Raw genomic sequence first — 26,139 nt, 5'->3', positions numbered from 1 at the left:
AAAGCATTTTGTTTGTAACGGAAACAAACCGACGGTTTCCGTCGACTATGGGCGTCGTGTAAAAGACTTAAAAAGCAGTATTCGCTTGGGCTGACTCCAGCTGGACCTTGCAGAAACGAAGTTGCAAATATCTACCGAAACACAAGAGAAAATGCGCCTGACGATACTTAGAAGTAACACCGTGTATATATGTAAATCCGAGGGCTCTCGTGGCCGTTGACACTGACAGTAGAACCTTCCTAATTCTTGGGCGGCGTCGTATTTTCTTCAGGCCTTTCGAAAGTTTCAACAGGAATATGACGCGGTATAACGAGGATAATGGAATGTAGTCGAATTAAGTCGGGTAATGCTGAGGGAATTAGATTAGGAAATGAGGCACTTAAAGTAGTTAAGGAGTTTTGCTATTTGGGGAGCAAAATAACTGACGATGGTCGAAGTAGAGAGGATGTAAAATGTAGACTGGCAATGGCAAGGAAAGCATTTCCGAAGAAGAGAAATATGTTAACATCGAGTATAGATTTAAGTCTCAGGAAGACGATTCTGAAAGTATTTGTATGGAGTGTAGCCATGTATGGAAGTGAAACACGGACGATAAATAGTTTAGACAAGAAGAGAATGGAAGCTTTCGAAATGTGGTGCTACAGAAGAATGCTGAAGATAAGGTGGGTAGATCACGTAACTAATGAGGAGGTATTGAATAGAATTGGGGAGAAGAGGAGTTTGTGGGTCAGCTTGACAAGAAGAAGGGACCGGTTGGTAGGACATGTTCTGAGGCATCAAGGAATCACAAATTTAGCACTGGAGGGCAGCGTGGATGGTAAAAATCGTAGAGGAGAACAAGAGATGAATACACTAAGCAGATTCAGAAGGATGTAGGTTGCAGTAAGTACTGGAAGATGAAGAAGCTTGCACAGGTTAGAGTAGCATGGAGAGCTGCATCAAACCAGTCTCAGGACTGAAGACCACAACAACAACAACTCAGAAGGTTTTACCAGCAAGGGAGCTCATAAATGATGTGTTTGTGGACTGCGCCTATCAAAATACGTGGTGTCAGTCTCCACACTATTGGTACTCTCTAGTCACGGCCGTTGTTAAGAGGGAAATGGGAGAGGAGGCTAACTGTTAACCACACGGTGACAACTAGGTCGTGACGGATGGGGCACTTGCTCGCCTGGACAAGGATGTCGTATGTAACGGGCCGTGGCATGCTCAAAAGAATCTTTCCCGAGAAGTGATTTAGGGCAACCACCAAAACCTAAATTTGTATGATCAGACGGGGAAAGCTAAACCTTGCTCCTCCTAAATACGAGCTCAATGTTTTAGTGATAGTTCGACTGGGAGACCGATGTGCCGACCACACGCACCTCCTATCCGCATCCTCAGCTGAGGATGACACGGCGGTCGGATGGTCCCGATGGGCCACTTGTGGCCTGCAGACGGAGTGCTGCTTTTTAATGTTAGTTAGGGGAAAAATTTTACTTATTTTCACTTAATTGCGTATTATTTTTTAATGAAACACTTTGTAACTATCTGAATAAATTAAATACATACAAGAGTATTAGTCAGCGTGTCACTTGTACAGAAAAACTGTTTGCAAATGACTGTCAGTGGTCAGTCGAACAAAGCTAAGAGACGTGAAAGGACTGGAATTAAGCAGCAATTGTATGCTCTCGCTAGATGCCCCTTTTTTTAGTCCTGTTTGTCGCTCTTTGGAATGAGGGATAAAAAGGGAAGAACGCAGGGTGAACCACTAGCAGATTTCGCCGATCAGTCAGGTTGACACGTTCATTGTCGTTACAAGGAAGGTTAGAATTTAACATCTTGTCGTCGTCGTCGCTATCATCAGAGATGGCACATGTCTTTAACTGACCCGTGATAGCGTAGCCCTGAAACACGTCTTCTGAAATCATATCTTCCGGATAGATGGCTTTTCGGTATTCGGGCGCTCGCAGTTATTAGCCTTTTTTGAATAGCACTTAAAGCTTTTCAGGAAGGAAACTGAGAATACCGGATTTTTATAACAAAAAGTAAAATGTTACAAGTTATAAATTGAAGTATAAGTGATATAATAATACACTAAACAGGAATATAAAAGCTATAAACGTAGCGATTCTCAAGTGGTTAACATCAGCTCATACTGCACGTTTGCCTAATAGGGAATTTAGATATGAGAGAGATTTCGTTACAAAAAGTGAATAGCCGAAAGAGCAGGTCTTCCGTCGAACCATTCCCTGTCCTCTGTCCAACACGCAAACTACTCCACAAAAATATGAGCACATAGTTACATTAACACCACAGGCGCCATACACAGGAGACTTTTCTTGTCGAAGGAGGATTCCGTTGGCTGAAGGCCAGCCACTGCCTTACGAGGGGGCGAGCTACTCTCTCCCTCTCGCCTTGTTTCGTCTTGCTCTACGGTCGGATGCTTGGTTTAACCAATCAGAGCTTCATCCCATCCACTTAACGCCATTCCCCTTCCCATCTGTCCGTGACTATAGCTTTCCCCAGTAATACTGCTGAAAGCGAAGAGGTGACTTGTTTCTCTTACGTGCCAGTTTAGCTGCTGCACCTGCCATTTCGTTGCTGCGGATTCCAACAGGTCCCCGTACCCAGCAGAAATATATTTCTTTGTCATGTTTAGCACAACGCGTTTCAATAATCTGTTTCCAGATTTGAGTACTGTGAAATTGGGGAGTGCGAATTTCTGCATCGTGAGCGAGGCAAAATAATCTTAAGAATATAAAAGAGACGACTACAAAAAGCGGGGGCAGAACACCACACACACGGGTAGAAGATCCGAAAAATATGCAAACTCTCACAGCACTCGAAAATGCAAATAAATTCCGGAAACGTGTTGTGTTACGTGTGATAAAAAACATACATGTGCATCAACTTTATTATTTAAATTATTGTTGACACAGTTAAAGACTTCCCAAAAAATAATAGTTTGTAGTGGATGAAATTATTTCCTCTCCCTGCTTATGGTAGGAGAAGAGGGTGGTCTGCTAGATACATTCATTACATTTAGCGGTAAGAAATGGTGTTTTCCATCTAGGCCCTGATCCATGGCACTGATTTCGTTCTGTACTCGTGTCCTGAATCGCGAGAAACTCTTATGATTACGCTGAAACTACCAGCATCGTTCAATGAATAATGCCCCTCCACTTTTTTCGCTGAACATTTTTATTCTTCAGATGTAGAAATTTGGTGCCAATATCAGTCAACATTTCCATTACACATACAATTTTATCAATCCTCTCCACCTCGTTCTATGACCTTACGTTAGCACTGTGTAAGAGCATGTATTGCCTGTTGGTAAAAGCTGTTACCCTGTGCTCGCAGCCAAGTTTTCACAGCAAGAATTACGCTGTCATTATTTTGAAAGTGTGTACCAGGTAGAGAATCCTTATTTGGGCCATACAGATGAAAGTCCGGGGGCGGCAGGTCTGGGCTGTAAAGTGGATGAAGCAATGACCATTAACCATTTTGGCAACACATCTACGAGAACGACACCATCACTATCATGACTTTGCAGCGCAGGAAGCTGGCTTGAATTTCATTTGTTTTGGTGGTTCTTGGTGGTGCCACTCCAGTGAATGTTTTGTTTCCGGTTCAAAATGAGGCACCCAGGTTTCTTCACCTTGTAACGTTCCGTAACGGAAGGGCCTCTCCATTGGCCTCAAACTGCTCCTCCAGTTCAGATGAAATCGCTTTCTTTGAATCTCGTAGTCCGTTGCGAGTCTTCGTGTAATCCATTTGGAGCACACCTTTGAATATTCGAGAGCATCAATTACTGCATTCACACTTCTAATGCTCACCAATAGCTGTAGAACCATTTGTGGAGGTGTGATGCGCTGGTCTGCACGAATTATGACATCTTCGCGATTCACCATGTTGTGTGCTGTGGCTACCATGAGACGTCCCGAACGTGGCCAATCATGGAGATCAGTTTCTGTACTTCCTGACAGTTGGAGTCTCTTTACCCGTCGTCCAACAGTACTCCTCTCTACTGTATCATTACCATGGACTGCACAAAAACGTTTTTCAATGTTAATCACGGATCCTTTTTTCGCAGCCAAGAGTTCAATTTCAGCACATTGTTTGTAACGAGTGTCTTGCGTAGACGCCATTTTGATGTTTGACTACGACTTTGGCATCTGTCGGATTTGTTCAAAAGTTCGCACATGTGCGGAAGAAACATCAAATTTGAAGCACCTAACAGGCCGTTTTCCTATTATGTTAACAACTGTAAATGAAACATCGGCTTCGACGTGACCGTGAGCAGTAAATACTTTCATTCAGCATCGTAGGAACAGTTGTCGAACTATTTGAAGTAATAATGACTCCGATTACTAGCGTCGACATCAACAGCCGGTGGAGAAATGTACTGTTCCGTTAAGCCTTAACCCTTGGTTGGTAGTCTGTGGTCTTCTTCGACCCCAAGGCTATTTTAACTACAAAGAAAGAGTTTTACCGTGGACATAGGGTTCTTATCCTCAAGATATGCTTTTTAGGCCTTTTTATAATAAACGGGCAAAACATTAGCGGTTATATCACGGTTCATGGTACAATAATTAGAAATTTTTCCTGCGGGTCAGGAGATGCCCCAGGTATGATATGTGATTTTCAATGTTATATTTCAGTTTTATTACGAAAATAAAAACTTGACAACAGTGCACCTTCTCAATCAAAATTTCTTTGTCCATTGTTTTAATTAATTCGTAGAAAATACATACACACGCATGTTTGGAACAAATTCAGGGTTAGGAATTACGTTTTGTTGGACTAACTCGTGGTATTATAGTTTACTCGTAATGGATCATGATATACGCTTTGAAAGGGTCTAGAGGCTCGAGCAGGTTTTAGCATATATACATAAAAGTGATAATGACAATGAATCAAATTTTGGAAATGGAGATGACAGCGATACTGATGTAGGTGTGACAGGAAGATATACAGATCGGAGATGAGATGAACGTTAATGAACGTGCAAAAGACGATAGTGGTATTCAGGAAACTAGTGGGTCTACTTTTGCATTCAGAAGTGGACAGATAACATATGACGTGTACAAGGAGGCTTCCAGGAGTGTAATACGTGAAACTACGCTTATTCCACGTCACCTCAGACTACAAATTCAGACAAGGGCACATTGTCTCAGACTTTTTATCACTGATCGCATGCAGGGTGTAACAGCAATACTAATAGTCGTGCAAAAGACGTAAAATTCTACACCCATATCTTGAACGCAGAATTGAACGTGACCGTACATAACTACAGGGATGCTTTGGTCTACTAATAATAACTGGTTCACACATGGTACGTTGGAAACCTTTGAGCGAATTTCGAACAGATGAGTATGACTTACCCGTTTTCGAACAACAATGACAATTGTATTCAGCTGCGCGTCCGGTTCGATGATAAACTTGCAAGAGGAGAAAGAAAAAGCAGGTTCTGGATCAAAAGCTGAACCTACGTGGGCCGTGCTAGAAATTTTCATTGATGTATGCATTTCGTCTTATATCCACGGTCCTTATATTACGGTTGATGAGCACCTGTGTGCTTTGAGGGGACGGTGTCCATTCAAGGTGTACATTCCTTCGAAACCTGGACAGTACAGCATAGAAGTGTGCACCGTCGTAGATTGAGTGACAAGTTACCTGACAAATGCACAACTTTATACCGGAAAATCTGCTGAATAAAGGCAAATAAATCAAGGGAAACGCCTTAATTATAGCGTGCAACAATTTCAACAGTGCGCATAGGCCTCACTATAAGTCATATTGTTTTTCAGGAAATATTTTACATTTTATTTCCATATAAAGTTAAAATCTCCTGGGTTGTTAGGCCGCGTCATATTTCGTCTAAAATAATCGGCGTTTCGGCCCCTCTGCTGGGATCTTCTTCAGGATCTCCTCGGTGAGCCAAGCACTTCTTCGAGAAAGAATCCAGCAAATACGCAGAGAATTAACGCGACACTAGTCTCTGACAGTGTTCTAGTAAGAGTGGACACCGGAAGATCCTGAAGACGATCCCAGCAGAGAGGTCGAAACGTCGATTATTTTAGAGCGAATGTGACGCGGCCTAACAACCCAGATTTTAACTTTAGTGACAACGCCCACGAAAGCCTGCACACGTACTTCCATACAGCTGCTAGGATCACCTTGGAGTCAAAAGAGGCCCCATACATATAGTACGTTTTTCCTGAGCTCATACCATGTGAGGGCTAATCAGCAACCAGGAGACAGACCACTGTCCCCCCACGTGGACGAAAGTGCCGCAGCCGTTAGTTAATTAGGAACAGGAATAAGTGCGTGTGAGTAGGGCACTTGCGCGACGTAGCTCAGCGGTCTGGCTGCACGTCTCGCGGTCCCTCCGAGCTCAGAGGCGCCAAGGCGTGCGTCCCACTTCCCAGGCCGGGCAACCGCAGAGCCAGCGGCGCGTGCGGGCCAGCTGTGCGTTTAGCGGCACGCGATTCCAGCAAACGCGCCCCACCGCCTGTCACGCAACACTTTCCTCTGTCTTTTGCTCCCGAGATCCGAGATTTGTAGCCTACAACGAACGAGCACTACTTTTTTTTTTTTTTTTTTTTTTTTGCCATCCCTGTAGGAAGCATCGCCAGTACTGGCAATTTTAAGTGTATTAAAAAAAAAGAAGAAGATGCAACGTTTAAGAGGTGGAGGTTTTTCAGAGATAGCTGACGCAAAGCCACCTGGAAAAGGAAGGAAGATTAGGGCTTAGCGTCCCGACGACATTTGGGTCATTACAGACGAAACACAAGCTCAGATTGGGGAAATCAATCTGCCAAACCGTTTCAAACGCACCATCCCGGCATTCACAGTAAGTGGTTTTATGGAGATAAGGAAAACCTAAAGCTGGCTAGCTAGACGGCGTTTGAACCGCCTTCCTCCAAAATACTGATCCACTGAAACTTCCTGGCAGATTAAAACTGTGGGCCCGACCGAGACTCGAACTCGAGACCTTTGCCTTTCGCGGGCAAGTGCTCTGCCAACTGAGCTACCGAAGCACGACTCACGCCCGGTTCTGCAAGATTCGCAGGAGGGCTTCTGTAAAGTTTGGAAGGTAGGAGATGAGATACTGGCAGAAGTAAAGCTGTGAGTACCGGGCGTGAGTCGTGCTTCGGTAGCTCAGTTGGTAGAGCACTTCCCCGCGAAAGGCACAGGTCCCGAGTTCGAGTCTCGGTCGGACACACAGTTTTAATCTGCCAGAAGTTTCATATCAGCGCACACTCCGCTGCAGAGTGAAAATCTCATTCTGGATACTGATCCACTGTTTTACCACTTCGCAGATTCGCTCGGTGAATCCAACTGATATGCGTCCCAAGAAGTTCATGGAACCTATGGACAAAATAAAACAAACTTCACAATCACAATCCATGTAACGACAGTCCAGAGCAGGAGTGTAGCGTTTTTCCGCTTTTGCATAATTTCATTCTCTGTAACGACGTCGTGCAGAAAAATTTAGTTGTAGGTGCTGATATGGCGCGCTAGTTTTTTTTTTTTTTTTTTTTTTTTTTTTTTTTTTTACGAGTTACGGAGAAAAACATAATAGCCCAGAGCATGCCTTGATACACATTTAACGTTCGTCCTCTTGTTCAACAATACAAAATCTGCTAGGGCATGAAATGTATCGCCTGATATGCCGTTAAACTTGGAAGTGGCCGCGCTACACAAGTGTAAAGCGAATCGTTAAACACGACAAAATTTCGTGATTTGTACACACCTCTCTTTACAGTCAATCCTAGTTCGTCTGCATCTAAATCATTACTCTGCAATTCACAATTAAGTGCCTGACAGAGGGTTCGTCGAACAACCGTTAAACTACTTTTCTACCGTTCCATTCTCGAACAGCGCGCGGGAGAAACGAACATTTAAATCTTCCCGCGCGAGCTTTGATTCCTCTTATTTTACGATGATGGTTATTTCTCCCTACGTAGGTGGGTGCCAACAAAATATTTTCACGCTCTGAAGAAAAAGTTGGTGACTGAAATTTCAAGAGAAGGTCCTGCTGCAGCGAAAAGTGACTGTTTTAGTAGCTGCCAGCCCAAGACACTAACATCAGGCGATAACGATATTCTTGCAAAAGTTAAACATATAACGTATTATGCAAGAGTTGGAAGTTGTGAATAGGCAATAATCTGTGTAATTAGCCATAAGCTGCATTCGGATCTGTTACCGTTTGAGCGATTATACATACTACAGGAAATAATTGTTCATTTGTTATAATACGGCTCGCTATCACGATTTTTGTGTTAAGCTTTGTAAACACAATACATAAAAATAAGTCCAAAGCAAAAACTGATCAGTTACGTGACATTGAGTTATTTGTTTCGCGCCGCAAGATTAAGCGGTTTTTTCCAAACACGTTGATTTATACTCGATGTCAGCAAATTCATGTTTTTGAGAAATATTTTTATTGCTATTGCCAGCATGCATTGTAAATCCTCTCTACTTCAGCCATTGGCAGTTATTTTCATTCCCAAATATTCAAAACTCATATACTACTTTGGCACATCCCATTAGACTTTGTCTCAGTTTTCGTAACAGTAATCTTGTATTCTCTTTCCAATACATTAATCATTCTGTTAAATGGATCTTCCAAGTCTTTTGGCGTCTCTGACAGAATTACAAGGTCATAGGCGAATCTCGAAGTATTTATTTCCTTCTGCGTATCCAAATTTCTCTTTGGTTTCCTGTATTACTGTTTCAGTCTGCGGACTGAATAACATTAGTTATAGACTACAACACTCTCACTTACTTTTCAACTATTACTTTTATGTCCTTCGACTCACAGTCTGGTTTCTGTGAAAGCTGAAGTCAATCTTTCGTAATAGGTATCTTGTCCCCGAATGGTGGTACACTGTAAATTAATAGCTCCACCACGCGCACTTCTGTTTATTACGTGCGCGTTCAGGACAGCTAGCTGACACCGTCTGTTGTTCTTCCTCAGGGTTCGTACGACGACTGGCTGGCTGAGATGGCCGGCGCCCGCCTCATCGTCGAGCGCTTCGCCAACATCACGGACGGCTCCATCATCGGCATGCGCGCGCCCTACTTGCGCGTCGGCGGCAACAAGCAGTTCGAGATGATGGCCGACCAGTTCTTCGTGTACGACGCGTCCATCACGGCGCCGCTCGGCCGAGTGCCCATCTGGCCGTACACGCTGTACTTCCGCATGCCGCACAAGTGCAACGGCAACGCCCACAACTGCCCCAGCCGTAGCCACCCGGTCTGGGAGATGGTGATGAACGAGCTGGACCGCAGAGATGACCCCACGTTCGACGAGTCGCTGCCCGGTTGTCACATGGTCGACTCCTGCTCCAACATCCAGACTGGAGAGCAGTTCGCCCGTCTCCTCAGGCACAACTTCAACAGGCACTTCAACTCCAACCGTGCCCCTCTCGGCCTGCACTTCCATGCCTCCTGGCTCAAGAGCAAGAAGGAATTCAAGGATGAGCTCATCAAGTTCATCCAGGAAATGCTTGAAAGGAACGACGTCTACTTTGTCACCATGCTTCAGGTGAGTGTGCACCTTAATCGTAATTAATTTTTATTGATTAAAAACGTGAGACTTCAAACGTCCATTTAAATATGAGTGGTAGCCATGAAGTTTTAATTATCAATTCAAAAAATAAAGTTACCAGTATGTTATTAATTTTTGTTAATTAGCAAGTGCATTTCTCTAGTCCTTGTACACACTGAAATAGGAGCCCACTGATACAGCGGGGAGAAGATAGTCTCACTTGAAGCTTATTGGGAAATAACATCAAAATAATGTGTACTTGCCCAGCACATTTGTCAATTGCTATCAAGTTTCCTGGTCATGCACATGTAGTGGGAGTGGGAGGTTGGGGGTGGGCAGGAGGGTGGGAGGGACTTCATTTGAAGCGTCCTCAGTACCTGGATATGGCACGCACCATTTTATTTTGGCTCCTTAGTGACATGCTATGATACTGTAGCTGAGGATGTCAGTGAAATTCAGTTCTGCAGTCATGTATCTGTAAGGAAACCAAAAATTAATTACAGAACTTCATTTTCTCAAAGTGATTATCAAAATTTTATTACAACCCCTTGTACACCCACATCATACTGGAGAATGAAAATTTTAATGTGAAGGTAGCAATGAGTTCCTTCTGCACTATATCATTTTTCAGCCACATGATCAAAACACACATTTTCAAATACTAGCATCAACACAAATGACAATTCAGCAATGAAATGTTGAGATAACTGCAATGCAAATGATACCACCAGTTATTGAATGTTTTAATGACAAGTATCATTTGAGAAACTTTCAGAGAAATATCCAGGTTCCTTTTTACACAAGAAATGATTTGTTCCTACAGATAACTGCGTTTCCTGAGAAAATGTGAATCAAGAAAATATATTATTATGAGTCATTGCTTTGACCACCTCTTCATTTTACTACAAAGTGAAAAGTCTTTTTACCAAGAATGAGCCCAGTTGTTAAAAAGAAGTTTACAGATCTGTCCTAATAACAGTAGCACATCTACATCCATTCTCCACAAATCATAATAAAGTGCGTTGCAGAGGATATTTCCCATTGTACTAGTTATTAGGGCTTCTTCCTGTTCCATTCATGTGTGGAGTGCGGGAAGAATGACAGTTTGAATGCCTCTATAAGCAGTGTAATTAATGTAGCCTTGTCCTCACAGACCCTACGGGAGCAATGCACTGTAGTAGTCATCATTTAAAGCAGTTTCTTGAAACTTTGAGAGTTGGCTTTCCCAGAATAGTTTGTGTGTATCTTCAAGTGTCTGCCAGTTCTGTTTCTTCAGCATCTCTGTAACACTCCCAAGGGTGAGACAAACCTGTGACCAGTCACACTGCACTTCTCTGTATACATTCAACATCCCCTGTAAATCCTATTTCGTATGGGTCCCACGTACACGAGCAGTATTCTAGGATGTGTCATGCTTGTGACTTATAAGCAATGTCCTCTGTAGAGTGGTTGCATTTCGCTAGTATTCTACAAATAAATTGAAGTTTGTCGCAAGTTTTACCTGTGACAGAGTCTATGTGATCATTCCATTCCATATCACTACAAAATGTTACACCCAGATATTTGCATGAGGGTAACAGTTCCAACTATGACTTATTGCTATTGTTGTCATAACACATCACTTGTCTTCATTTTGCCACATGCACAATTTTACATTCCTGAACATTTAAAGCAAGTTGCCAATCTTTGCAACACTCTGAAATCCTATCAAGATCATCTTCTTTCAGATAGCACTTCATTACAGATAACTGCATCATCTCTAAAAAGTCTGAGGTTACTGTTAACATCATCCACAAGATCATTAATATAGAACATGAACAACAAGATCCCCAAAACACTTCCCAGGGGCACACCTGAAGGTACTTCTATGTCTGTCAATGACACTGCATCGATGATAACATACTGTGTCGTTCCTGCAAAAAAATACTCAGTTCAGACACAAATTTCCCTTGACACCCCATGCAATGGTACTTTGGTAATAAGTGCAGATGCAGTACTCAGTCAAATGCTTATTGGAAAATGAGATATACTGCATCCACTTGACTGTCTTGATCTATGGTCTTCAGGATGTTGTGTGAGAAAAGTAGAAGTTGGGTTTCACATGATCAGTATTTTTGGAATCCATGATGGTTGGTATGGAAGAGATACCACTGTTTGAGATACCTTTTTATATTTGTGCTCAGTATATATTCCAAGATTCTACAACAAATGGATGTCAAGCATATTGGACAACAGTTTTGTGGATCACTTATGGTACCTTTTTGTAGACAGGGCTGACCTACACTTTTTTCAAGTACTGAGCATAGTTTTTTGTTTGAGGGATCTACAGTTGATTATATTTAAAAGATGGGCTAAATCGACTGCAAATTCTGTGTAGAATCTGATAAGGATTTCATCAGGCCATGGAATTTTGTTCAATTTGAGTGATTTGCGCTGTTTTTTTGGTACCTCCAGCTCTCCTTATACAATTTACATCTAATACTTACTGTAAACTGATAAGCAACTGAGTAAAGGAAAATGACAAATGTAGATTAAATTGTAGTTATAGACAGAACAGATCCTGAGTGTATCACTAAGTCAGATTAATGTTTTAGCAACATAATTCAATGAATGACTTGCTCACAAAGGTATATATTTTCATCAGAAAGTAACATGAAGTTAGATGTTCATTTCCTGTTCTGCAAGAAAAAGAGTGTTCTGAGTGACTTATGTACAGCATACACAACATCAACTCACTGCCTGAAATCAGGATCCTACTTTAACCCAGAGTTACGAATTCTTTTTAAAATATCTTCGTACATAAGTATCAATATCTGAAAAAACTGAAAATTCATTGGAAGGTAGTGACAAACATTTGCACATTACACTAATGGAACAGCTAATCACACTTGATCTTCTATACAGGTGATCCAGTGGATGCAAAACCCCACAGAGCTGACTGGGCTTCGAGACTTCCAGGAATGGAAGGAAAAGTGTGACGTGAAGGGTCAACCATACTGTTCACTGCCCAACGCTTGCCCACTGACGACACGTGAGCTTCCTGGTGAGACACTGCGCCTCTTCACGTGCATGGAGTGCCCCAACAACTATCCCTGGATCCTCGACCCCACAGGTGATGGCTTCTCTGTGAAGAAGTAAACCCCACTACAACAGCTCATCAAAATAGATACTTGAGCTGATTCCATTCCCAAAATACATCTGGAGAGCGTGCATTGTTCTGAGTGGACACAAGAAGAACCTTCTAGTCTGTGTCAACATGGAAAAGTGCATCCTTCAATGATGTCTCATCCATAAATGTGGAGCTCGGACAGTGAAGAAGATTATGCTCTGCCTTGTGTGCTGTGTTGCAACTGCGTTAGACTGAGATACTTTGATTTGTATATGTATTTTATGTTGACATTGTCTTCTGAAAGACTGAGCACTCCTATTGTTCTGTGCCACAGTCATTAGAAGTTCGTGGTTGTCAAAGTCCTTTGACATTCATTTCAAACTTTATATTTATAGAAAAATTGTTTGAGTATTGTGAAATCAAATCATTTAATAAAATTTTTCAGGACTTAAATTACACATTATACAGTAATATATATTACACATACTCTAAATTAATTTAACTGAAAGAAATTTTTAGTTAGATCCCTACAGGTCAATCTCTGTATTCTTAGCTATGTGCATTTTCTTTTTATTAAGTACCTGCTCTCATTGATTTATTTACAGTGAGTTAAATGATGTTACAGATCAAATATGTAATCAGTTTAGTTGATTAAATTATGTCACTCCGAAGATAACTATACACTGAACAGACAGAACTGCCTGTTGACCAAGTATTCATTATGTTTCTGAAACAAGAACATGTTGTTCTATTGCAATTAATTTTAATAAAGTCAAAACTTTTGTCAGTACAATAACTTTTGAATATAGCACCTTCATCCTTGTTTCTTTTACTTCTTGATTAACAGGAACAAAATTTATTTTCACAGGTTGTATATAATTAGAAACAAGTATTACAGACCTTTTTGGAAGGGAAGGGGAACTCTGAGAACTAGTGTAGATCAGAGAACATATAATTAAAAAATTATATATATTATTACTACGAATTTCATAATGTGAAGATAATATTTTCAACATCTCAGTGCTATCAAGTCGTTATAGTGACGGCAGATAAAGTGAGATACGATGATCATTGTTGGACTTACTAGTGTATTCTCATCTGGTGTTTATGCAAAGTTGATGCAGTAGTATTAATGCATAAGGATATTGCATCTCGGGCTTGATTTCAAAACAGTATTACCGAGTGTAATTTAATGGAAAGAATCAGTAAATGTTTATTGTGCTGTCCTGATATGATGGTATTGTTTGTCAAGTTTGGTTCCACTGAATTCTGCTGACCCATATTATGCTAAACACTGACTATTCTGCCACTCAGATGAAAGATCAATGTGCATATTCATTACTGGTCAATATAACATCTTAAAATGGTAGTATGATCTCTGTGTTTAGTGCAAAATTGTTAAGGCTTTCGTGGTCACTTGTTGACACACTGCCTATTGGCTTCGGTCTCGGGTTCTTCGGCCGACGTTCCTCTAGTGGTTTTACTGACGTTTCGCTAGCACAAGTGGCTGGCATTGTCAAAGCTTCACCCTCCATTGCCGGTGGTGAACTGGAGCCGAGCTCACGGCTGCACACTATATGTACCTGGCGCGCCAACATCCGAGGGCTTCTCCACTGTCATTTCCAGTGTGGTTCTCCTCTTGCTACCTGCAGCGGTCGTTCGCTGCAGTACGGGAAGCTAGGATCCATTTACCTTAAGGCTTTCCTCTTTCTTGTTGAAGCTGTTCGCGTGTTTTTGTATTTCTACAGCTTCTCTGAACAAGCACATGTATTAGTGCTTCTCTACAGCCAGAACTTCCATGTCGGCGAATTTTATTACGTGGTCGGTCTCACTCAGTGCATGCTCTGCCACCGTAGCAGGGAGCAAAAGGAGAACTGCACCGGAAATGACTGCCAAGAAGCTCTCGGACGTTGGCGCGCCAGGTACATATAGTCTACGGTCGCGAGCTCGGCTCCAGTTCACCACCAGAAATGGAGGGTGAAGCTTTGACAATGCCAGCCACTCGTGCTCACGAAATGTCAGTAAAATCATTAGATGAATGTCAGCCGAAGAACCCTAGACAGAAGCCAATAGGGAGTTTGTCTGTGTTTAGTGTCTATACCAAGTCTCATTTAGATGCAAACTTCCACAGTAGTCTTTGGTCAGTTTTCGCTATTACTGCTTTCTCTAATTACTTCAACTACCTGCCTGGTAGCATAGTTAAACCAGAACTTGCTCCCACTGAAAGAAACACTTTCAAATCATGTAAGTATTCAAATTTGGACACCAACACAATTCATTTCAGATTACTGAGTAAATAGCTGACACACATGAATAACACAGAAGGATAAACACAATATAAATAAGAAACCAATTATTCCATGTGCAAATAGTGTGGATTTGTTCACAATTTATAGCAATGATCAACTATTAAATCTGAAAGAAGGATATGATTTTTGCATAACTGATCAATGTTTTTACAGTTTTTGAATTGGGTTTTACTTTATTGTTATTATGGAAATGACTCAGTCAGTAACACATTTATTGATTCACTGACCAAGAATCCATTAACAAATGAGAGTGCATCACACTTTAACCAACAATGTGGAAGCACATCTTCAGTATTATTAAGAACACCTATAAGATGCATATTAAGCTGAATAACAGCAGAAATAAAATAAGTGCAATGGAGTGCAGTGGAATTAATCAGACAATACTAAGTGAGAAATATCAATGAAAAATCACATGAAGCTCTATTTGAGGACGTGGCACAAAGTCACTGCAATGTCATACTGTATCTCTCAGTCTTTTATCATCTCTCGCTAATGTGCAAAAACCAGCAGCGAGCAGAAATTTGTATTGTGGCACCAGACTAATGAATAATGTAGTAAAACTGTACCTTGACTTCATTCTCCTGATTTCCCTTCCATGAATTTCCAGAAATTTTCTGACAAACAATACCCATTTATCATAACATGTAGGCTTTCATGACTGGTGTCTTCATTAATTAAAATTTCCAGGCTAAGAGACTGGGGTCGAACAGTAGAAACTCTTCCTCCTGACATTTCATTGGCAACTGCTGGCATCACCTTCTGAGGTGAGTCAATGACTGCTGGGCCGTGGAGATCATGTTTATATGGAGCACATAGAGGGCACCACCACCTGTCATGTGCTGTCAACAGTGAAACTATCTATGGTTAATGTCTTTACTCTCAATCACAGATAATCGATTGCCACAGCGCGGGTACAAAGTTGACCGCCTTTTGTTTTCTGTTAAAATTATCATGGTGTTTATAAATCTCTATGGCTTCTCTGTACTTATGTGTGTAATAATGCAGTGTCTTAGCTACCACATGTGTCTAGGACACACCGGCAAATTGGCTGTCATGGAACATGTTTTTGAACATGGTTATTATGAAAGAAGATTTAGTGAGACAAGTGGGCTGGCTAAGGCATCACATTATTATGCATGTATGTACAGAGAAGCCACAGAGACTTATAAACATCACAATAATTTTAACAGAAGACAAGAAGGTTTGAAGTTAAATAGGACATAATGGTCGACTCTGTACCAATGATGAAACAATTGATTACCTGTGATCGTGAGTAATGATGTTTCGTCAGAGATAGTTTCACTGTCAACAGCACGTGATGAGTGGTGTCGTCCTCTATGCACTCTATATAAACAAGACCTCCACAGCCCAGCAGCCAGTCATTGATTCACCTCGGAAGATGTTGCCCGCAGTTGGCAACGAAACGTCAGGAGGAAGAATTTCTACTGTTCAACCATGGCCTCTTAGCTCGAAAGTTTTAATTAATGAATACTCAAGGCAACTGGGTATGATTTTGTGAAAGTCTGACACTAATAATAGTAGTTGTTTCTGCTATTTATGCAGCAAAATAACTGATGAAGACTGAAATAAAGAGGATATACAATGCACGCTGTCAACAGCAAGAAAGACATCTCTGAGAAGCAAAAATTTGGGAATACAAAATATAAATTTAAGTGCGAAAAAGTGAGTGTAATCTTAGATGGAAGTGAAACATGGATGATAAACTATACAAATATGAAGAGAAAAGGTTTTGTAAGACGGTGTTATAGAAGAATACTGAAGCTTAGATGGAAAGACTGATTAACTAATCAAGTATTACTGGAGAAAAGTGGAAGAAAAACGATATATAGCATGACTCGACCAAAAGAGGCAATCGACTGATAGAACAGAGCCTGAGACATCAAGGAATAGTTCAGCCAGTAATAGATTAGTAAAAATTGTAGAGGGAGACCAAGGGTAGACTCGAATCTGAGTAAACTTCCTGGCAGACTAAATCTATGTGCTGGACCAAGACTCAAACCCAGGACTTTTGCCTTCCATAGGCAAGTGCTCTACTGAATGGGCTACCTGACCATAACTCAAACCAATCCTCACAACTGCACTTGCACCCAGTACCTCATCTCTTACCTTCCAAACTTCAAAGAAGTTCTCCTGCAAAACTTGCAGGACTAGTACTCCTGGAACAAAAGATACTGGGGAAACGTGACTTAGCCACAACTTGGTGGATTGTTTCCAAAATGAATTTTCACTCTGACATATTAAAACTCTGTGCCAGACCAGGACTCAAACCCATGACTTTCGGCTTTTGCAGGCAAATGCTCTACCAACTTTGGAATCTAGGAGATAAGGCACTGATGAAAGTGAAGCTGTGAGGGTGGGTCACGAGTCATGCTTGAGCTGCTCAGTTGGAAGAGCACTTGCTGGAAAAAAGCAAAGGTCCAGCACTTGAGATGCAGTACAACACAGAGTTTTAATCTGTCAGAAAGTTTTATATTCGTGCATACTCCAATCTACATCCATACTCCGCAAGCCACCTGACGGTGTGTGGCGGAGGGTACCTTGAGTACCTCTATTGGTTCTCCCTTCTATTCCAGTCTCGTATTGTTCGTGGAAAGGATTGTCGGTATGCCTCTGTGTGGGCTCTAATCTCTCTGATTTTATCCTCATGATCTCTTCGCGAGATATACATAGGAGGGAGCAATATACTGCTAGACTCCTCAGTGAAGGTATGTTCTCGAAACTTCAACAAAAGCCCGTACCGAGCTACTGAGCGTCTCTCCTGCAGAGTCTTCCACTGGAGTTTATCTATCATCTCCACAACGCTTTCGCGATTACTAAATGATCCTGTGCGCTGCTCTCCGTTGGATCTTCTCTATCTCTCTATCTCCATCTATCTGGTATGGATCCCATACTGCTGAGCAGTATTCAAGCAGTGGGCGAACATGCGTACTGTAACCTACTTCCTTTGTTTTCGGATTGCATTTCCTTAGGATTCTTCCAATGAATCTCAGTCTGGCATCTGCTTTACCGACGATCAACTTTATATGATCATTCCATTTTAAATCACTCCTAATGCGTACTCCCAGATGGTTTATGGAATTAACTGCTTCCAGTTGCTGACCTCCTATATTGTAGCTAAATGATAAGGGAGCTTTCTTTCTATGTATTCGCAGCACGTTACACTTGTCTACATTGAGATTCAATTGCCATTCTCTGCACTATGTGTCAATTCGCTGCAGATCCTCCTGCATTTCAGTATAATTTTCCATTGTTACAACCTCTCGATATACCACAGCATCATCCGCAAAAAGCCTCCGTGGAATTCCAATGTCATCCACCAGGTCATTTATGTATATTGTGAATAGCAACGGTCCTACAACACTCCCTTGCGGCACACCTGAAATCACTCTTACTTCGGAAGACTTCTCTCCATTGAGAATGACATGCTGCGTTCCGTTATCAAGGAACTCTTCATTCCAATCACACAATTGGTCTGATAGTCCATATGCTCTTACTTTGTTCATTAAACGACTGTGGCGAACTGTATCAAACGCCTTGTGGAGGTCAAGAAACACGGCATCTGCCTGTGAACCCGTGTCTACGGCCCTCTGAGTCTCATGGACGAATAGTGCGAGCTGGGTTTCACACGACTGTCTTTTTCGAAACCCATGCTGATTCCTACAGAGTAGATTTCTAGTCTCCAGAAAAGTCATTATACTCGAACATAATACGTGTTCCAAAATTCTACAACTGATCGACGTTAGAGATATAGGTCTATAGTTCTGCACATCTGTCTGACGTCCCTTCTTGAAAACGGGGATGACCTGTGCCCTTTTCCAATGCTTTGGAACGCTACACTCTTCTAGAGACCTACGGTACACTGCTGCAAGAAGGGGGGCAAGTTCCTTCATGTACTCTGTGTAAAATCGAACTGGTATCCCATCAGGTCCAGCAGCCTTTCATCTTTTGAGCGATTTTAATTGTTTCTCTATCCCTCTGACATCTATTTCGATGTCTTCCATTTCGTCATCTGTGCAACAATCTAGAGAAGTAACTACAGTGCAGTCTTCCTCTGTGAAACAGCTTTGGAAAAAGACATTTAGTATTTCGGCCTTTAGTCTGTCATCCTCTGTTTCAGTACCATTTTGGTCACAGAGTGTCTGGACATTTTGTTTTTATCCACGTACCGCTTTGACATAAGACCAAAATTTCTTAGGATTTTCTGCCAAGACAGTACATAGAACTTTACTTTCGAATTCATTGAACGCCTCTCGCATAGCCATCCTCACACTACATTTCGCTTCGCGTAATTTTTGTTTGTCTGCAAGGCTTTGGCTATGTTTATGTTTGCTGTGAAGTTCCCTTTGCTTCCGCAGTAGTTTTCTAACTCGGTTGTTGTACCACGGTGGCTCTTTTCCATCTCTTACGATCATGTTTGGCACATACTCATCTAATGCACATTGTACGATGGTTTTGAACTTTGTCCACTGATCCTCAACACTATCTGTACTTGAGACAAAACTTCTGTGTTGAGCCGTCAGGTACTCTGAAATCTGCTTTTTGTCACTTTTGCTAAACAGAAAAATCTTCCTACCTTTTTTAATATTTCTATTTACGGCTGACATCATTGATGCAGTAACCGCTTTATGATCGCTGATTCCCTGTTCTGCGTTAACTGTTTCAAATAGTTCGGGTCTGTTTGTCACCAGAAGGTCTAATATGTTATCGCCACACGTTGATTCTCTGGTTAACTGCTCAAGGTAGTTTTCAGATAAAGCACTTAAAAAATTTCACTGGATTCTTTGTCCCTGCCACCCATTATGAACGTTTGAGTCCCCCAGTCTATATCTGGCAAATTAAAATCTCCACCCAGAACTATAACATGGTGGGGAAATCTACTCGAAATATTTTCCAAATTACCCTTCAGGTGCTCAGCCACAACAGCTGCTGAGCCAGGGGGCCTATAGACACATCCAATTACCATGTCTGAGCCTGCTTTAACCATGACCTTCACCCAAATTATTTCACATTTCGGATCTCCGTCAATTTCCTTCGATACTATTGCACTTCTTATCGCTATAAACACGCCTCCCCCTTGGCTAAGACATGTGTCCACAGTATCCTTTCTTCCAAGAGTGCCAGTCCAGTAAGTTCTGCAGGAGAACTTCTGTGAAGTTTGGAAGAAAGAGATGAGGTACTAGGAGAAGTGAAGCTGTGAGGATGGGTAGCTCTCCGTCAGCATCTAGGTCAGAGGTGCTCAACCTTTGTATGCTTGAGATCTACTATATGCAGTTTAGTACATTTAGAGATATACTGACTTAAAAATTCATAACAGTTTGAGCACAAAACAACACTGTAGGCAAAATTAATCATTTTAATTACACAAAATGCATGAAAGGTTATCTTCTCTCCATCAAACGTTGTAGGCCTACTACTCAATTTTCAAGATATTACTTAAGTAAAAAAATTTCCATTCACATTGAAAAAAGTTTAGTGAGATACTTGGTTTTGCGTGTCATTGGTAAGTTTCTAATAATCTGGTGAATAATTGGCCAGAGTCAACCTTACACAGTATGAAAGATGAGGATCAGTATGTTTATTTCTACACTCAGATTTCACTATGTTTATCATTGAAAATACTGCCCCACATAGATAAGGTGATCCAAAAGACAATAAAAGATACTATGTAGCGTTTGCAATGTTAAGGTATGTTTTTACAGCCACCACTTTCCAAAAGTTATCTACATTGCATTCCTACTTTAACAAAATGTCATTCTGAAATCAACTTATTTCTTCTTCACGTTCAGTCTCACTAAAAGAGAAAAAGATACTCTCTTTACTTGAAATCTCTTCCACATCCTCTTTTTGGAAACACTGAGCTACAGAAGCGAGAATAGGTTCATTGCCTTGAACTCTGAATATCAGCTTTCAAGCTCTGTCCTCAGTGCTGTCAGGTTGGCTTCTTGATACAAAGGTGTTTTTAATCGGACTATTCCAGCTGTATTTGAGGAAGTGTTTCGATAACGCAGATACTTTGACATTTGAACATTACCTTCATCTTGCACTTGTTGTTTCATGGAAGCTTGAAAACTGTGTTGCCTATTGGAGGCAGAGCTAGTCCCCTGCCCTAACAGCATGCACTGTACCACACCTCATCCTGTAGCCCTGAGTGCTCTTGTCGCTCACATAGTAACCCTGAATCACAGCACCATGCAGGAGGAAATACTGTTGCCTGGCACAAGTATTAAAGCTGGTGAAATGCTGATGGAAGAGAAAGAGACGGTATCATCAGATTTACTGCCTACAAATACCGTGCGAAACACTCATTGTCAACAAACTGGTATTTTACAAAAGCAAATCATTTACACAGATTTGACAAAGTTTACGACAGGTCAGCCTATAAAACCATGGCAATCAATCAGTTGATCGCGATCAGCAGGTTGAGCATTCAGGTCAATCAAATTACCTTCTTCCAAATCTTTAGAACCAAGATGGCTTCCTAAGTTTAATAGGAGTTGCCAAATTTCACAAAGAGAATCAACTTCAGGTTCATTAGTTTTTATGCATTCTGATAAGATCTCCCCCAATTTGGTTCAATGTGGTTGATTTTAATTCCCTCCTTGGTTCTATAATGTTGTCTATGGCATCTCTGATAACGTATGTTTACCAAAAATGTTTTACTGAAGATTCACCATCGGTTTCGTGTATAAGTTTATGAAGAGTTCTAAGATGGCTGTTTCACCCTTACCTATTGGCTGGAACAGAACAGTTGTATTTTTGGTAAGAGATTCAATCTCCACATCAGCAGATAATTCAGATAAATTAACTGGGTGCCCTGGAGCATAAGGCAAAATAAGCAATGCCTTGTTGTTTAAATTATTGACCTACAAATTTCTTTTTTTTTCTTTATTTATTTACTTTCGGACAAAAATAAATTTTTAAACCAGCCCTCAATGAGAATTTTAGTAATCTATCAAATTATGGGAAACTTTCTTATTCAAGCCTTTAAAACAGCTGGAATATTCTGAAACATATCCGAAAAGTAGTTTTAGCTTAAAATCACCTAACCATTAGCACCAAGGAGCAAAGTTAATTGTTCTTTTGACACCTTATATACAGACACAGATGTTTCGCATTTGAAATGTAAGTTATTTCAGGTATTCACTTCGAATAGAATCCTGTCTCGTCTAGATCAAAAACTTGTTCAGTTTGGTATCCACCTCATTCAATATTTCTTTCTGAAATGTTGAGATATTATTCAGCTGTATCATCATCTGCACTAGCTCTTTCACATTTCATTTTTGAGTTTCATTTTTTCCATTGCATTGCTTCTTTGGTGAGTCAATTTTGAAACACTTGAGTGAGCAGCAGATAGTACTGCATTTTGATTTCTTCTTTTCTATCCAATAGGTTTTGAACAGTGGACTTTGCCAGGCCCATTGCATTACAAATATTAAACTTTTTTTCACCAGCTTCTATGTCGCATAAAACTTCAAAGATTTCAGCTTCTCTTTTTTTTTTAGAATCAATATCCAACTTCAAATGTTATGGTGGCAGTTTTCTTAAAAAAAAAAAAAGGAATGATTATATGTGATGAATAAACCAATTAACTACATCCATAATGAAAACACAGTCTTTCTAATTTACACATACCAAACATGTTTATGATTCAGCAATTAATTCAAGCAAATAAAACAGAAACTAACATGTCAAACTACCGAGTCACTGGAAACAAATAAAGTGATATCATAGGAAATGAAGTGTGACAAAGATAAAATATAGCAGAGCATATGAAGGGAGAAGCTGAAACTAAAGACATCATCATTACTGGCCATGTAACAAACTGAATAGAGCATTGCTATTGGCCCTGTAATGAAACACTGTGGGCCGTAAATAGAATAAGTACCATATCTTAAAAGGTCATTACAGTGAAATGCCATATAAAGAGCAGCTGCACAGGACGGCATAGGTGTATGAGGTTAACTGATTAATATCAATATTGTTTTAATGCAACTGAAATGTATATCTGTCCTGCAGCTGAGTGGTCAGTTTAGATGGCTGCCATGCAGAGGACCCAGGCTCGATTATCGGTACTGCATAGGACTTTTACTTGATGGGAAGACTGGATTGGGGTGCACTACGCCTCGTGATGCTGACCGAAGAGCTATCTGACCAAGAGGCAGCAGTTCCAAGATCTAAACACTGACAATGACTGGCAGAGCGATGTGCCGAGCCCATGGCCCTCCATATCACATCCACATCATGTCATCATGACAGAGGATGACACAGCAGGCAGTCAACATTGCAGTCTTCAGGGCCTGAACATGAAGTTTCACTTTTTAACCCAAATATTATACATAACCACAACCACTTACTATGCATATTAAAGAGCTCCTTTCATGGTATAATCTACATCTACATGACTACTCTGCAATTCACATTTAAGTGCTTGGCAGAGGGTTCATTGAACCACAATCATACTATCTCTCTACCATTCCACTCCCGAACAGCGCGCGGGGAAAACGAACACCTAAACCTTTCCGTTCGAGCTCTGATTTCTCTTATTTTATTTTGATGATCATTCCTACATATGTAGGTTGGGCTCAACAAAATATTTTCGCATTTGGAAGAGAAAGTTGTTGACTGAAATTTCGTAAATAGATCTCACCGCAACGAAAAACGTCTTTGCTTTAATGACTTCCATCCCAACTCGCGTATCATATCTGCCACACTCTCTCCCCTATTACGTGATAATACAAAACGAGCTGCCCTTTTTTGCACCCTTTTGATGTCCTCCGTCAATCCCACCTGGTAAGGATCCCACACCGCGCAGCAACATTCTAACAGAAGCTGTCTCTTTAGTGGAATTGTTGCATCTTCTAAGTGTCCTGCCAATGAAACGCAACCTTTGGCTCGCCTTCCCCACAATATTATATATGTGGTCTTTCCAACTGAAGTTGTTCATAATTTTTACACCCAGGTACTTACTTGAATTGACAGCCTTGAGAATTGTACTATTTATCGAGTAATCAAATTCCAAGGGATTTCTTTTGGAACTCATGTGGATCACCTCACACTTTTCGTTATTTAGCGTCAACTGCCACCTGCCACACCATACAGCAATCTTTTCTAAATCGCTGTGCAACTGATACTGGTCTTCGGATGACCTTACTATACGGTAAATTACAGCATCATCTGTGAACAACCTAAGAGAACTGCTCAGATTGTCACCCACGTCATTTATATAGATCAGGAACAGCAGAGGTCCCAGGACACTTCCCTGGGGAACACCTGATATCACATCAGTTTTACTCGATGATTTGCCGTCTATTACTACGAACTGTGACCTTCATGACACGAAATCACAAATCCAGTCGCACAACTGAGACGATACCCCATAGGCCCGCAGCTTGATTAGAAGTCACTTGTGAGGAACGGTGTCAAAAGCTTTCCGGAAATCTAGAAATACGGAATCAACTTGAGATCCCCTGTCGATAGCAGCCATTACTTCATGCGAATAAAGAGCTAGCTGCGTTGCACAAGAACGATATTTTCTGAAACCATGCTGATTACGTATCAATAGATCATTCCCTTTGAGGTGATTCATAATGTTTGAATACAGTATATGCTCCAAAACCCTACTGCAAACTGACATCAATGATATAGGTCTGTAGTTCGATGGATTACTCCTACTTCCCTTCTTAAACACTGCTGCGACCTGCGCAATTTTCCAATCTGTAGGCACAGATCTATTGGTGACCAAGCGGTTGTATATGATTGCTAAGTAGGGAGCTATTGTATCAGCGTAATCTGAAAGGAACTTAATCGGTATACAATCTGGACCTGAAGACTTGCCCATATCAAGCGATTTGAGTTGCTTCACAACCCCTAAGGTATCTACTTCTAAGAAACTCATGCTAGCAGCTGTTCATGTTTCAAATTCTGGAATCCTGTTAGAAATACCATAGCAAGAAATATTGTGGATAATGTTCAAATTAAATATTTGACACAGTACACTTGTGGGATGCTGGCTTCTGCAACCAATAGTGCACAGATGGTTCCAGAAACTAGGCTCCTCACTGATTCCTGTGGTCCAACACTGAATCAGCAAGTTAATCGCTCCACTGTTACCTGTCTGATGCAAAAATCTGTTATAGTAAATAACAACCTCTTACTACCTCATTGATACATTTTAAACAAACTGCAAAACAGAAACATTAATTCATACATTTGTCTTTTACAAGCAATTAATTACGATCTTAACATGCATCACTGACTGGCTCTAAGCTTCACAGTTCCAGAAACACTCTCCTACTTTCCCAGTAGATTTGTCAAATACCTGACTGGGCTGCATCTTCAGGAGATGGCAGAGAATGGCTGATACTGTAGAGGTTAGATTGTTGAAGATTGGCTGTGAAAGACTGAGCCAATTTGACTTATTATCCAGTTTTAGAAAAAGAATATAATAATTTAATGTCAACATGAAGACAGTGAGCCGTCTCACATAGTGTATGGATGAAGGAACCAACAATTGTCTATTTCAGTATCCAACCAAACATTTGCCTATAGTGGGTTCAGAAAATCATGAAAAATCTAAAGACGTAGCCTGGACGGAAATTTTATCTTCACTCCTCTGAAATATGACTTTCCCTTTTAGTCATCATTCCCTCAAGTTCCTGGCTTAACCATTATAAGAAGAATCATTCACAGAAAATATTTTTTTCACTTGTAGACACAAGAACGAATAACTTTATTTTTATAAGTTTCATCACAGATTCCAGTAACAAGTTTATGGTTAGAGGCTGCACAAATGCTTCCTCAAGGTACATTAAGTTACAAAACATATCTACAGGATGAAAATGAATTATTCTGCATATCACAAATGTTCATTGCAGTGAAACATGTTTACACAATACAAGTAGAGTTTTATGAGGTTACTTCTTCTGTAGCCCCATCAAACTCCAATTTCACATCTTCTGGTAACCCTTCAACATCTACTTCTGATTCATGGGCATTCAGCATGTTCAGCGTCACTTCAGCAGATTTTCCCATCATTCCAGACTGAGAAACCTGCTGAGTTTGCACATTGGTAATTGTCCTGACTGGGAGACCTGCATCTTCAAAAGCTTTCTTCTTAAGAGTAGTCTTGATTTGAGATCTGAAAATTGGGGAAATAG

General features: G+C 40.9%; 2 protein-coding genes across 3 annotated transcripts in view; one reads left to right on the top strand and one right to left on the bottom strand.

Moving 5' to 3' along the window:
- The window catches only part of LOC126458556 (chitin deacetylase 1), a 41,916-nt gene extending 28,470 nt beyond the window's left edge, over positions 1-13,446 (top strand). For both annotated transcript variants that reach the window (XM_050095679.1, XM_050095678.1), the window contains exons 7-8: positions 8,969-9,538; positions 12,446-13,446. In XM_050095679.1, the coding sequence (XP_049951636.1) occupies positions 8,969-9,538; positions 12,446-12,679 (804 nt within the window). In that variant the 3' untranslated portion in view covers positions 12,680-13,446. The remainder of the gene's footprint in view (positions 1-8,968; positions 9,539-12,445) is intronic.
- A 12,230-nt stretch (positions 13,447-25,676) lies between these two features.
- Positions 25,677-26,139, bottom strand: part of LOC126456712 (chromatin complexes subunit BAP18) — a 49,812-nt gene continuing 49,349 nt past the window's right edge. The window contains exon 4 of the mRNA XM_050092452.1: positions 25,677-26,120. Coding sequence (XP_049948409.1) covers positions 25,889-26,120 — 232 coding nt within the window. The 3' untranslated portion in view covers positions 25,677-25,888. The remainder of the gene's footprint in view (positions 26,121-26,139) is intronic.

This window comes from Schistocerca serialis, chromosome 2 (assembly GCF_023864345.2).
Source record: "Schistocerca serialis cubense isolate TAMUIC-IGC-003099 chromosome 2, iqSchSeri2.2, whole genome shotgun sequence".
NCBI classification, from domain to species: Eukaryota; Metazoa; Arthropoda; class Insecta; order Orthoptera; family Acrididae; genus Schistocerca; species Schistocerca serialis.
This window is presented reverse-complemented; position numbering and strand designations above follow the sequence as displayed.